Source organism: Acanthopagrus latus, chromosome 19 (genome assembly GCF_904848185.1).
Source record: "Acanthopagrus latus isolate v.2019 chromosome 19, fAcaLat1.1, whole genome shotgun sequence".
Classification (NCBI taxonomy): Eukaryota; Metazoa; Chordata; class Actinopteri; order Spariformes; family Sparidae; genus Acanthopagrus; species Acanthopagrus latus.
The window spans coordinates 22,071,639-22,085,846 of NC_051057.1; the positions used below are offsets into that span (position 1 = coordinate 22,071,639).

At 40.0% G+C, this 14,208-nt stretch overlaps 1 protein-coding gene across 4 annotated transcripts in view; it reads left to right on the forward strand.

Moving 5' to 3' along the window:
- LOC119008768 (cadherin-6-like) overlaps nt 1-14,208 on the forward strand; it is a 68,555-nt gene that overhangs the window by 48,137 nt on the left and 6,210 nt on the right. For all 4 annotated transcript variants that reach the window (XM_037079419.1, XM_037079417.1, XM_037079421.1 and 1 more), the window contains exons 7-9: nt 4,111-4,364; nt 11,653-11,789; nt 13,085-13,206. In XM_037079419.1, the coding sequence (XP_036935314.1) occupies nt 4,111-4,364; nt 11,653-11,789; nt 13,085-13,206 (513 nt within the window). The remainder of the gene's footprint in view (nt 1-4,110; nt 4,365-11,652; nt 11,790-13,084; nt 13,207-14,208) is intronic.

A 14,208-nucleotide genomic window follows, 5' to 3' on the forward strand; every position in this document is an offset into this window, starting at 1 on the left:
TCATTTTTAGGGCTGATGTTGATAGAGATTTTAGAGAGTAAAAACAAATCTATGTATGTATATACATACAACATACAGACATTTTTATCCCATGGACCCTCAAACATGGTTATTAGAAAAAAGTGATACAGATTTGTAATGGTGGCAAGATATTTTACAGTTTAACAGTAGACTATGTTGTTTATAGTGACATCAATGTACTGAAACTGCAAATTTTGCTGAAAGGTGCTTTTGTGCTTTTGAAACCAGGTGGGGAAAGAGAGAAAAACATGTTTGTTTTTTTTGTTTCTCCTAAAATAAACTTTTTTCCTTGTGAAAGAAAAATAACCTTTTCCCTCACTTTCAGCAGGAGGGAAATCTTTACAAACCAGACGAAAACAATTTTCAGGACAAAAAGAATGTGTGATAGTGAGTGAAAAAAATAGGAGAGAACCAGAGACCTAAAAAAATAGTCTGAAGAGATTTTATGTTCTCTTGAAACACAAACCGTTATTTCTCAAACAAAAAAGTGTGAGTTTTTCACGTTTAAAACTGAACTGAAATTTTAATTTCACCTGTGAAACTGGGCAAAATAACAAATCAGGCAATATTTTTTTTGTTTTAGGAGGTATAAAGCTTTTTGATTTGTTCAACAAAATGGTTTCAAAACTAGAAAAAAAGATTTTTTTTTTTTCCTTGAAGGATTTTTTTTTTTTTTCTAGGAGGAGAAAAAATTCTACAAGCAAAAAGTTTTGTCTAGGAGAAATTGCTTTGTAAGGAGAACTTGTGAAAAACACAATTCAGGAGGAAAAAAAAGTTGTTTTTTTTCTAGGACAAAAAATATTTTTTCTAGGAGGAGAAAAAGTTTTTTTTAGGAGGAGCAAACAATATTTTGTCTGCAAGTGAGTGAGTTTCAGGTGATAAAAAAGATGTTTCAGCTTAAATCTTTTTTTCATGTTTGAAACTGAGCAATTTAGTTTTTTCAGGAGAAAAAGAAAATCTGATTTTTTAGAAAAAAAAATCTGTAGATGATCATCCTATCAGATTGTTTGCCCACTCTGTACCACTTTTACACATGAAAAGGAAATCTATTAATAAGTCTAACATTTGAATTTCATCTGTGAAACTGAGTGTAAAAGCAATTCAGGAAAAAGCTTTTTTTTAGGAGGAAAAAAAAATATTTTGTCTGAGAGTGAGTGAGTTTTTCAGGTGATGAAAAAGATTTTTAGGTGAAATCCGTTATTCATGTTTGAAACCGAGGAATTTTAAAAAAGAATTTCAGTTCCGGCAGGAGAAAGAGGCTCATTTTGTTAAAGTGTTTATTTTGTGGTACTCACTTTGACCACAGGAGGCTGAAGTGCACTGCCTCATGTTCTGAATAGGATGAAAAGCATTCAAGTTTTCTTTCAGGGGAGTTTTGATTTCTTTCTGCACTCACAAATAAAAATACATGCTCTTCTCCTGATTTTTTTTTTTTTTTGCACTCGGTTTCACACATGAAAAAAAAAAATACAGTTCTTCGGAATAAAACATTCAAATGTTTCCTCAGATTAAAAAAAAAACAAAAAAACGATGATCCTGGCAAAACTTTTGTTTCATAGCTTCAAAACTAGGGGTTGTGAAAATCTATTCAGTAAAACAGTGCGTCCTTTTTTTTGGTAAATAAGTAATTATAACAGTACCTGATAACAATTCTATCAGACCACCCTTATTAATGTGACTAAATGTAAGAAATATCACACAATTTCACTTTCATCTTGGTTTTATTAGTGTTTGAGTAGCTTTGACTGTGTGCGAGCGCAAAAATAAAACACAACACAATGAACTGCACTCAATTACACCAGGGAAACTTTTTTTTTCATTTCCATATCCTCTGACAGGCAGAAGATGGACAGTAGAGTTTATTAGTTTCCAACTTACTCCTGCCCACACTCCCAGTACATGTGTTTAGAGCGGGATTCATCCTTCCTCTCAGCTGAGACCAAAGCAGAAATATTGATGCTCAGTATGGATCGCGGCGTTCAGCGGTGTGCTGCGGTGTGTTTCTGATGTATTCAACAGAATCTGGCAGTTCCCTTATCAAGCGGCCCCTCTCTGCAGCCTGCGATCGATCGCTTCCATCATGCCATCATTAAGTGGAGGATGACATAATTGCCTTTTGTAGCCGCTGCGGTGCTGTAGTGGATGTGGTGAGCAAGACAGAGCGTGTGTGTGTGGGGAGTGAGCATGCCCTAATTCTGAACTTACTAATTAAATGGGCTTGTCAAGTAGGAGTGCGTCCCTTCTCTGCTTGTACCGGTCCTTCAAAGCAACACATTCCCACCATTGACGAGCTGGTCCCACACCCTGCCTTAACAAGAAGCGGCGAAAATCACTGACTCATATTATGTTATTATTCATGGCTTTCAGAAAAACGGCTCGTTCCATGTGGATTTTTCAAGCTTTCATTGGCTGTTTCCAGCGATCACGGGCACGGCGTCCTTTCATATGTACAGTAGGCAAGCCTTGTGTGGGGGTTTGCTCGCTCTGATCCTGCTGCTCCTGCTCGGCGGCTGGGCGCACATTCATTAAAATGCACCGCTCCCCAATTATTTCCATCAATAGAGGGATACCTTCAAGTTCAGAGAAAGAGAACATAAAAGCAGAAGCATACCACCGACCTGTGCTTAAATGCACAACGACAGAAAAACACTGGCAATCTTGCAGGAATCGGGTCTGCTAATCAGCCAGCCCAGAACCATAAATTACAGGATGTAAGAGTGGTGTATGGTAGATGCAGGATAATACGGGATCATACATTAAAAAAATAACAAAGCTGCCTCCTTTTAAGTTGACAAATGGGTAAAAATGAAAGCTTGCGCATTGACAGAAAAGGTCGAGCATAAATATACATTAAAATACCTGCATTTACATGTATTTACTGGCAAGGAAAGTACAGATAGTTACATCTTCAGGGGGGTCATTATTTCCATTTTTCTCCTTTCAAATTTAACACATCGTGTGCTGTGTGCGTGGTTTCTCAACTTTTAAACACATGTGCTGCATCAGCTCGAGGACAAGTGTCTTATTCTGTAGAAAGAAGTTTTCTTACAGTAATCTGTCCGATGAATTATTCAGTGAACTAAAATACAAACGTAGAAGTGCTCAACAGATGTGTCCTTCAGCAGAATACCAGTCATCATATTATTTTATTTTCCCACGTTGAAGCTCTTTTGAGTCTTTTTTACTAATCAGCCTCATTCGCAGATGCAAATGTAGAAAATGTGTACAACCTTGATGCGCCCTTAGAGTAAAATAATAAATGTTTCGCAGAGTTGCACTCCAAACTGTATTTCCTCTGTTGCTTCAGCGCTGATCTGATGCACTGATCTCTTCATTTAACCAAAAAAAAAACACAAGCACAAATGAACAGATGTCACCCAGCGCACTCAGAGAGATGACTTTGATTGATTGTTTCATAGAGAGTGTCGAGGATCAGGAAACCAAGCTGAAAAAAACAACAAAAAACACACAAAAACATCCAAGAAGTTGTCATGTCTTTATTTCACAGCCTAAAGAAACACAAACAAGGAAACAGATGTAAAAAATAAGACTCTATACAGTAAAACCAGACTCCCTGGATGAAAAGCTTCTTTTTAACAGCAGCCTGAGTGCTGGTTTTTGTCCATTAATCCGATGGTGTTGTTGTCATGTTAGTTTCCACCAAAATGCCACATCAGTCACATTATTCAGGACGTCGAGGGGCCGTTAAGTGGAAGGCTTTTTACATGTCCAAAAGAGCACAGAGGTCTGATCTGTGCAGCAGCCCATGTGTGTCCATCAAAAGTCTTGTTAGTGTCCTTGAACAAGATGCCGAGCCCTCTCCGAACGCGCTCATTAGACGATGCTCTGGAAAAAGATTGTCAGTTTAATGAATAAAATCCCCCAATCTGACCTGAAATTAAACATGGCAGGATGGCCTCTGGATATTAGTTTGCCGCAAAATCAACAGCAGAACGTGAGGCTGCATACAAATGACTGTTTAAAAGTAAACGTGAAAGAAAAAAAAACAGGATCAGGGAGGAAACAAAACAACACAAAGTTACAGGATGTTAAAGATCTCACACATGCAAATTTTTTTGTTTTCTGCAGCCGCTGGACTTCGAGAGGAAGCGTCAGTACAGCCTCCGTGTTCAGGTGGAGAACGCCCACATCAACCCACGCTTCTTCTCCGTGGGGCCCTTCAGGGACGAGGCCACCGTCAAGATCATTGTGGAGGACGTGGACGAGCCGCCGGTGTTCGAGCGCGCCAGCTACGTCATGGAGGTCAAAGAGGACGCCGCCAGGAACACCATCATCGGCTCCGTCAGCGCGTCCGATCCCGACGACAAGAACAGTCTCGTCAGGTAACAAAGCAACGTCTCGTCATTTAAAGCTTCAGTGTATTGTGTTGCAGGGATATCTAATGACCTTAGCATGCTAACCAGCTAGCCAGTCAGATAACTTTATTTAATCCCACCAGAGGCAATTTCTTTGACAAACTAAAACATACAGAGACCAAAAATCGATGAGTAATAAACAAAACAAGAATAAGATACAATAAAATCAAATCAAATATGTCAAGGAGCTCAGTGGAATAAAGGAATCCATGATAAAGACATTTGATTATCATTCAATAAAAACAAAAAATCTACAAAGAATCTTAAAAACACTGATTTTCAGTGTGAGGCTGTGAAACCAGTGTTAAAAAACACAAAGGAGGCTCTCAATAAAGGATTGATAAAAGCGACAGTTTAATAATTTTGATGCTTTAACTAGACATAAATGAACCCTTAATATCCAAAAACAAACTTTGTGTTCACAGAGAAAAATCTGAGGTCCAATTAATCTTTGATTTTAAAAGTTTTGATAACAGAATCTTAAAAACTTGATTTCCTAGAACACACGCAGAGACACTCCTAGAGGAAAATATTTTTTTTCTTGGAGGCAAAAGTTTTTTTTTCTTGGAGAAAATATTTTTTTTTTGCTTCATTTCCTAAAAGCAGAGAGTGTGCAGGGACGGAGGGGGTTGTTTAGTTGATTTCGTCAGTCTGAGATATTGTTTTCTTTGTCTGACTGCGATAAAGAAAACAAAAGAAACAAAAAGAAGAGTCAGTTTTCAAATCAACCAAAGGTGAGAAGACACCTGGAGGAGTTTGTACCAGGGCAACATTTCCAGTTGTTTACATGTGAAGATGACGTTATTGTAAAATCCTCTATAAGAATTTGACTGTAGTGATTCACTAACTCGCTTTCTCTGGAGCTTCCACCTTTCTTACAATGATGAAAAGCAAAACAGGTCAGAGGATATTTCCATTTTCTGCTGTACTTCACAACAATTACTTAATGCATTTTGTTACTAGTTTCTTTGCAGACGACATGCTACTTCACAGACAAAGCAGGGGAAACCACAGAATCACAAAAACGCCACAAATCAGATCAGCCAAAAATTCTTAGACGCCTACAGACTTGTAAATACATGTATAAGTTACTCTTTGAGTACATTAATTGCCAGAAAATAACTTTAAACTTAATTACAATTAATCTCAGATACTTTTTAACGTTTGACTTTCACTTTTAGCAGTAAAGAAGAAATATTTCAACACGATATCGTTGTGCATAATAATAATTATAATAACACTGGGTTCTGCTGAAAAGCTCAGGAAGAATCTTATAAATCAACCTTTGGTTCAGAATATTTAATCTCAGATATTACATAAATGATGACCTATACACACTTTCAAACCGGAGTAATTTTTAATCTAATAACGGTGGAATACAACTTTTTTCACCCCTTTCATCAATTCAAGTGGTCTTGGACCCCCTTAATGGGAAAAAGTATTCATGCGCAACACTTGTGGAACTCATTAATTTTATATAATCATGCAATTTAAAAGCACCCATTAAGTGAATTATTTAAATATTAACTTTATCTTCAGCATAAACACAAACACGGCATTTAAAACCACGTAATGAGGCCTCGAAACGGAGACGTAACAGACATGACGAAGGTTCCTGTCTTGCAGATACAAAATTATGCAAGTGTTCTACTAAATGGAAGTAATGGCGGCGGGGGTGTGGGGCAGCACCTTCCACTCCATCTCAAAGACTTTTTCATTTTTATGATGCACTAAGGGATTTGGCTCTCAAGGTTGAAGTTCCACCACTTTATTGCAGGTGTCAAATATGATATCATTCTCTTTTATCGCCCATCATCAAGGAGGTAGCTACCCCGTGGCATTTAAAGCTGCACAGTGGAGGGGGAGGACGAGGAGGAGGAGGAGGAGGAGGAGGAGGGAAGCCTAAGGGCTGCCTGGCATGAAGAAGTCACTGAGATGGTTATCTTTATTAGCTCGCACCAATCGCCACAACACCACAAATACACGTTTACATTCAGACATGGATGTACACATATAAATCCCCTCATACATACACGAAGACGAAGATGAACGGTGCATCATGTTGGAAGGTTTTCTAGTTTAATGAAACTCATTAAAACAGTATTTAAGGTTTTCCAACCTGAAATGATTTTATTCTTCCTGTCACACATACAGGAGCAGTTTTTTGAATATTATCCGTAAGTCTGAAAGGTTTTTTCCACCGACAGGTCATCCCGTCTTAAACAGCTGCCAGCTCTTAAAACAGTTTTATTAGGCCTGGTTTTAATGAAGCATTTTAGTGCCGCGATAATCTAAATGCTGTTTCCAGTCGTCAACTTACCAAGGGCAGACTTTGAGAAACTCTCAGGACTTCAGAGTTTGAATATTAATTCAAAATGTCGTCCGTGCTCAGGTTTAAAAAAACACTAACGCACACCACGTTCCTACAAAAAAATGGAAAATATTAAAACAAAAAAGCTAAATTTAAAGTTCAGAGCTCGTTTTAGACACAAATACCTAAACATTCTCTCGTCACATTTTCGTTACTTAAGTTTTATGTATTTTAGGGGAATTATCACAAGACGGATTTCAACCTACCAGTGAAACAAAGACGTAAAAGATGTAAGAAGTCGTAAAGAGACAGAGAGGGAGGGAGTGTTAGTGTCTCGTCTCTGCAGAGATTTTCTTATTTTCTCACTTTGTTGCTGTTCAGGACGCTTTGCCAATCCAACATGGAGTAGCTGCAGGCTTTTAAATAATGTGTGGGAGTGTCCTTACAGAGTCAGCTGGCCATCAACCATTCACCCTTGGGCTCACCTCACCTATAAATACTGGTCGACCCACAAGCGGCTCTAACGACTCTGAAACCCAGAGCCAACAAGTGTCCTTAACAACTCTGTAGGGACACTCCCACACAGAGTTTTCAAAAAAAGTTCTCAGAGTTAGTAAGAACTCAAGAAGCCTCTTGGATGAGAGGTGAAACATCTCCAAGAGACTGAATCAAGTCCAGCTGCCAACAATACAGAACGTAATATGATGTAAGCTTCAGGTAGCTTTGCATGGAAATGTTTCGCTCTGATACTCTGACTACATTTCAGAGCCTGCCCTTGAATCAGTACCAGAATATCTGTACCTCTACTGGAGGAAAGACTGTGTGGCCCTCTGTCAACAGGCTCGGTATCATATACAGAGTAGTGTTGTTCACGAACAAAAGAGTCCCTCGTCTCAGCCACTTATCTTCACGTCAATCTGCAGTTAATTCCTCGGTGATTCAGTGTTTTCTCCCACTTTTATTCTTTTGCGAAAAAGATCGAATCTCTACTTCTCTAAAGTAACGTCATCAGATATTAGAGGTTTTCACAATTGAACAGAGGTGGAATCACTCTCAACCCACTTAGTCCTTACAGCCTTTCTCGCCAGCATTAAGAGAAATTGAACCGACTCTTCAAAGAATCAGGCGTAACGTCGTAATAGGCATAAAAGTGGGTTGGGGAGCAGTTGCTGCCCCATCTTCGTACTTATGTCCTTACATATCGCCGTCCAAAATACTTTAATTTCTTTACACTGCCAAAGACAATATAGTCTGCTACCAGTTATTGTTCAGCACTTGGGAACATTTTGAGAGGCTCCTTCTTACGTACCTGCTATAAATATATAAACGTCAAATATTATATTGTGGAGGCATTAGCAGAACTTCTGTCCATGATTATTCATCTGTTGCCACCTTAAAATGTACATGTAAGAATTTGCCACCTCTCAGATCATACTCAAAACTAATGGGAGGCAGCATTTCACCAGAGTAATGGCGAACTGAAGCTACCGTTAGCTGTTTAGCTCAGTTAGAAGTGCAGCTAGTAGTCCAGCCTGTGTGTCTGGGACAGGCTTACAGCAACGTAAACCTGCTTGGTGATGAATATTTAAGGGGTTTCTTCAACTACAATCAAGCTTTAAGTCGTTCCTCCAATGGCTCAAACTTTTTATTTTGAGAATAACTTCCTTAGTGAAAGCATAGTGTTGAAGATATTGTGTCACAAGATGTCGTGTCACATGATCCAGAAGTCCATAAAATGCTGTAGAAATGTGAACTTCTGCTGATGCAGATCGTGTGATACGATCAGATGTTTCAGAATAGCGACTAAAAGGACCTGAGGGCGAGACTGTCTTCTTGCAGAGAATCTGAGTCATCTGGGTTCTACAATTAACATTCACACATATAAGTGCTGACAGGACTGAGTTCACATTGAAATCTGACCGTTTAAATGTTGCAACAACGATTCAAAATGAACTTAATCAACGTTTTCGGGTCAAACTAGACATCTCTTGACCTTCAAATCCCTGAATCAGTACTCGCACTGGATGCCAGGCGACTCTGACTCCAAAGAATGTCTTTTAAAAATACTGTCGCAGGCGTGTTGCCTCTGTAGCGAGGACAGAGGATATATGTCCCCAACCCGCTGATCACTAACATTTCTGTAACCCTCCATGTCCTTCTGCTTGGCCTCCCATCCAGCCAGCTGCCTGCCTGCTGAGTGCAGCACTTTGGATGCCCGGTCAGGACGAGGCGCGTTGTTATCTCTGTGCCATTAATCAGGGGAAGGGTTAGGCCCAGCCAGCTGAATTATTGGGAATATTAGAAAAGCAATTAGTAAAGCCCACGGCCGACGCAGCTTTAACGAGGTTAGAGTTACTGTCAGGGGCCCCGGCGAGGTGCTGGAGGAGTGGAGGAGAGGCAGGCGGAGACGAGGAGGGAGTGTTTAGATAAAGACACTAAAATGGTTGATGTGGGAGAAGCAGCAGGGAGGGGGAGGGAGGAGGGAGGAGGGAGGCGAGGGGAGAGAGGAGAGAGTGGTGCGGCGGTGCATTGAGAGCCCGGGTTCATACTCTCCCCTCGGGGGTCTCCTCCTTCTTACGCCAGCCCTCCTGATGCCTGCTACTCCATTAATCACACTGATGTATCACAGTAGTCTGGGAAGCAGAGAAAAACAACACGACTGGGTAACCTGTTGGCTCGTGTGTGTGTGTGTGTGAGAGAGAGAGAGAGAGGAGAGACTGCAAACACTTACATAAATCTGTCATCACCACAGGACACAGCATTCAGACTCTGTGATAAAGGGTCAGTTCACCCAAATCGCATAAAATAGACGGGCACACTCTCCTCTGGCTGCGTCTAGTCGTGCAGATAATTGTGTTGTTTTTTTTTTATCTGCCAGGTTTCTCTGATGTTTCTGCTGTTTGGTAGTCAGATGTTTGAGAGGACGTCTCTGTTTTATCGAATAGTCTGTCAGGCTTCTTTTTTTTTTGTATTATTTCACGTGGTTTGCCAAAAAGAAGTCATGTTTTTTTGTACACGGAGAACAAATCGCCGTGCTGCGGATCAACCAGACTGACAGCTGAGAGGGCAGAGAGAGTCAAAGATGTCTCCGAGCAACAGTTAGAGAAGAAGGGAAAGAAATCGACAGTCATTGGCAAAAGAAATTGGACGCTTAGCATCAGAATCTGTGCAGATTTAAATAGAAATCCTGTTTCAGAGCCAAGTGCAAGATAATGTCTATAACAAGTTGGAATTGACAGATGTGTTGCTCTAACAAAGCTGTTCTTAAAACTGCAGCAAAGAAACAGAAGGCTGGTCTGAGGTCAGTGCTGCAGACTCAGTCAGCTCAATGCAAACTTTGAGACTTGGGAAATTGGCAAACTTGTTAATTTCTTTTCAGGTGTAACTAACATTTTAAACCGCTAGTATTTAATATACTGTGTTGCTTTGTGGGCGTCTTTGATAAACCAGATCTACCCACCAGTCGGACTAACAGCTCGTTTTGTTAAATCTAACCACAAGTAGACCCAGAGAAAAACACGTCCATGTTTCTAAACTGGGAAACAAATTTTTTTTCGGGGGGGAAGTATAAATCTCTTTTTATCCTTTTTCTGTTGGGGACAAAACTATTATTAATTTTTTTTGAAAACACTTGAAGCGAGCCAGTGATCACGATGGATTACACTGTTTTTCTGTTTAAGTTATTGATATTTATGCATTTGGATTCTGTGTAACAGCAACAAGGGATGCGTTCACTGGCAGGAGGACATAAGCTGTTCACTTTGAGTCATTTTTCGTTTGAAAAACATGATTTCCCTTTGAGTGTTGTGCCAAAGTAATCGAGACAACCTGTAAAAAGACCAGTCAATCAATCTGAGAGTGACAGCAGCCGCCAGTCCCTCAGATTGGATGTTGGATATCCAGAGTTGCGAGGTGTTACTACTCAGGTCCAGGGATGTTTTCCAAAGATTAGAGAAACGATTGTATGGTTATTTCACCTGAAAGTTTTTTTTTTTTAGGTTGTTTGTGGTCTGAACCCTGAAAACAAGCTGGTTTTCCCCCAAAGTTCACAAGTTGTAGTGGTTTGCCTCCGATCTTGTAACACATCTCAACACAAAAACCAGCGCCTCCATGACTTTACTCGCCTTAGATCTTCACTTGAGGCTCGTTAAGCTGCAGAAACTGCTGCTCGCGCACCTCAAGGACGATGTGTTTGACATTTCAAGACATCACAATGAAGCCCAGTCGATACAGCTTAACAACACCAACATTGTTTCTCAATAAAAACAAAGAGTTCAGAGAAGAAAAAGGGCAGGAAAAGATGAATTAACGCCCCTGATCGCTCCTAACACGAGGACATGTTCCTGTAAAAGCATACTGCTGCTTAATTTCTATACACCGGGTGCATTTGTGCGGCGGCAGATGTTTCAGAGGCGGTAATGTCCAAACTTTAGGATGCAAACCTTAAACTATCCCGCAGAGGGTAATTGAGAAAACATGTTTTTTGTGATTCGTGTAAGGCGAGCTTTTAGTGGAAGTGTGAAGGTGTTCAAAAGCAGTTTATTAACTCCTGTAGTTTGGCTCATTTGTGCCGGTGAAAAACCAATTTTGTTCCCTTCAACAAAATTGGCCTTTCTTCTGAGGGCAAACCTGCCTGGATTGATGCAAACATTCATATTTTCCTTAATGCTTTCTTGGTATGAATAGCAAAGAAAGGAAATAATGGCAGAGTGCAGACAAGTCCATCATGCTTAGCGTGAGTTGTTTTGAGTTCCTCCTGCCTGCTGGAATCCCTCCAACCACCCCAAATGTCAGTTTAACCACTAGTAGATGTGACCGTTCACACCCGAGAGCCTCTCCGAATGTGACTGTAGCCTTCACAACACAACACACGTCCACGTTTAAGAAGCTGATTCCTTTGTGTGTGTGTGTGTGTGTGTGTGTGTGTGTGTGCGTGTTTTGCAGGTACACTATCGATCGGCGCACGGACATGGACAGAGTGTTCAACATCCATGCAGGCAACGGGTCAGTGTACATCCTCAGGGAGCTGGACAGAGAAGAGAACGCCTGGCACAACATCTCCGTCCTCGCCACAGAGTTCAGTAAGTGCAGCGGGACGGGAAGCAGACGTTTGGTTTTTTGTTTTGTTTTTTTTTTAGAGTTTCGCCCCTCATCCTTCTTCTTTCTGCCGGCCAAATTTGATTTTTGGAGCCGATACTATCTCCTGAGTGTTCTGTGTTGAAGTGAAGAGAGCGGTTTTGTGCTAGAAGTACAACAGTCACTGCCAGTTCATCAGTTATTGGCTGTGAGCTGGTGTTTGTTCACCACTCAAGAGTTACTGGACATAAACTGACAAATATGATGCCGTGTATTAAACACACACTTCGGTACATGGTGCCGGTCCACAGAGATTTGATATATAGTCATTTACAAATCTGAGTTAAAATATATTTAGCATGTATGTTAATATTTTAACAGCAATAATAGGTATATTTGTTCATACGTAGAGAATATATAATTATTCAAAAGCAAGTATATACTGGACAATACAAGCCAATATATTGTCATTTTGCTTCAAGAATATATTATCACTGTACATTTTTTAATATATGTTCATATTATTACTGTATGAAAAACAGTTCTAATTGGTTTAAGTGTCAGTACATATGGAACATTACAGCATCGGACTGATGTATTGGTTTGCCAATATTTTATGTGATTTGCACAGATTTATTTGTTTGTTTGTTTAGAGATTATAATGCACAAAAAGATGCTTGTGAGTATTTATTTATACGACACGACCCTGACAACTCTTCTAGAGCCCATGAGCAGCAGCTGATGGTTCCTGGTGATATGCTGCCCTCTATAATGTTGGAGCTACCTTCAGCAAATGACACATTTTTAATACCAAGAGCGATTTCCAGTAGCTGAAACACTCTAATCTCTTTCATTTCCTTATTAAGTTTTAATCTGAAATGTGTGCAGGAAGTGATGATATTCAGTGACCGTGCTTGAAAGACGACAAAACAGAGCCGACAAGAACTTTCAAAGATTGAAAAGTTGTATTTCTATGCTTGTCTAAGAATCTCAAATGAGAATTAGAACAAATAGATAGAAAATAAATACTTTATGTGGAGCGTAAGACGAGACTAATCAAGAAATGTTTCACCTCAACTCACCTCAATTTCTTTTTGACGTTAATGTAAATGTAGTTTCCTCTTTTACATGTCATATTTAATCTGTGTCCCTGCAGAGAATCAATTAAATATCTCTAACAATGTCTAACAATACAACTTATGCATGGAAACACACATACACAAACACACACTGTGGTAAAGTTTTGTCAGGAAATAATCATTAGTGTAAATTCACTGTCCTCACCTTTTGTGTTTCCTAGACAACCCGCGACAGATCAGCCGTGTGCCGGTTTACATCAGAGTCCTGGACGTCAATGACAACGCTCCAACATTTGCTACCAATTACGAGACGTTCGTGTGTGAGAACGCAAAGGCTAATCAGGTTGGTACGACCGAAAAAACACAAAGCAGTAGTCGTGGTTTCATCTCCGCTTCCCCCGTCAGGATTATGTGTTCGCTTCCAGCACAGCATGTAATTAGCAGACCTCAGAGAGAATTTGTAAATCCGTCACGTGCATGAAGCGAGATGGTTGATGATAACGAACACATCTGGGGACCTTTTTTTTCTCTCAGGTTGATGAAAAGAAAAAAAAAGAAAAAACATTTTTCAGAACAGTTCCCTCTTCCTCAAAGTAGAGATTAAAGAGGTTAAAAACTCATCTGAAGTCAAAGAGTTTTACAGTGACACAGACGCATTATGGACAAACTGTATGTTACATGTGATTCTCAGTTGTGTCTCACTGCTGCTTCCCCTGAAAACCCCAAAGCGCTCTGACACTTTGACTCCGAGTCTTTCAGTTTCAGTATCACTTGTAAATTCCAGCACATGTTCTGCGTTCACACCAAATGTTTCTGTCGACAGTTTATCTGAGCTCACAGATGAACCACTATGTGATGTTCAAACATGGAAAACAGAGGGAAAAAAAAAAAATCTATAAAGAATATTATCTTTGTGATTTTAGACCTCAGCTGCAGTGGTGGAGGAAGAAGCACTCAGATTATTAAACCAACCCCATCCCACAAAAATGAAAATTCCATCATTTTTTTGACTCACCTTCATGTCGATAGGGAGCTGCACAGCGCCTACAATCACCTACATGTTTCAGTGTCTAAATGATTCATGCTCACCAAAAGTTTTGGACTCGGTCCAGTAGATTGCCTCAGCTGGTTGCGATAGCTCTAATCCGTCAGGGCATCTCTGACCGCCAAAGTAAAGTCCACTTAAAGTGCTTGTTGTGCCGCGGACGGGCTGCGGTTGTTATTCTCCGTGGCTTGATTATGGAACTATAACACTATGGAAATGATTCCTACAGAGAAAGACCTTTTTTTTTGTCAAATACTAAGATTCAGAAACACAAGTACCGTTGAAGGAGAAGCTCTGAAA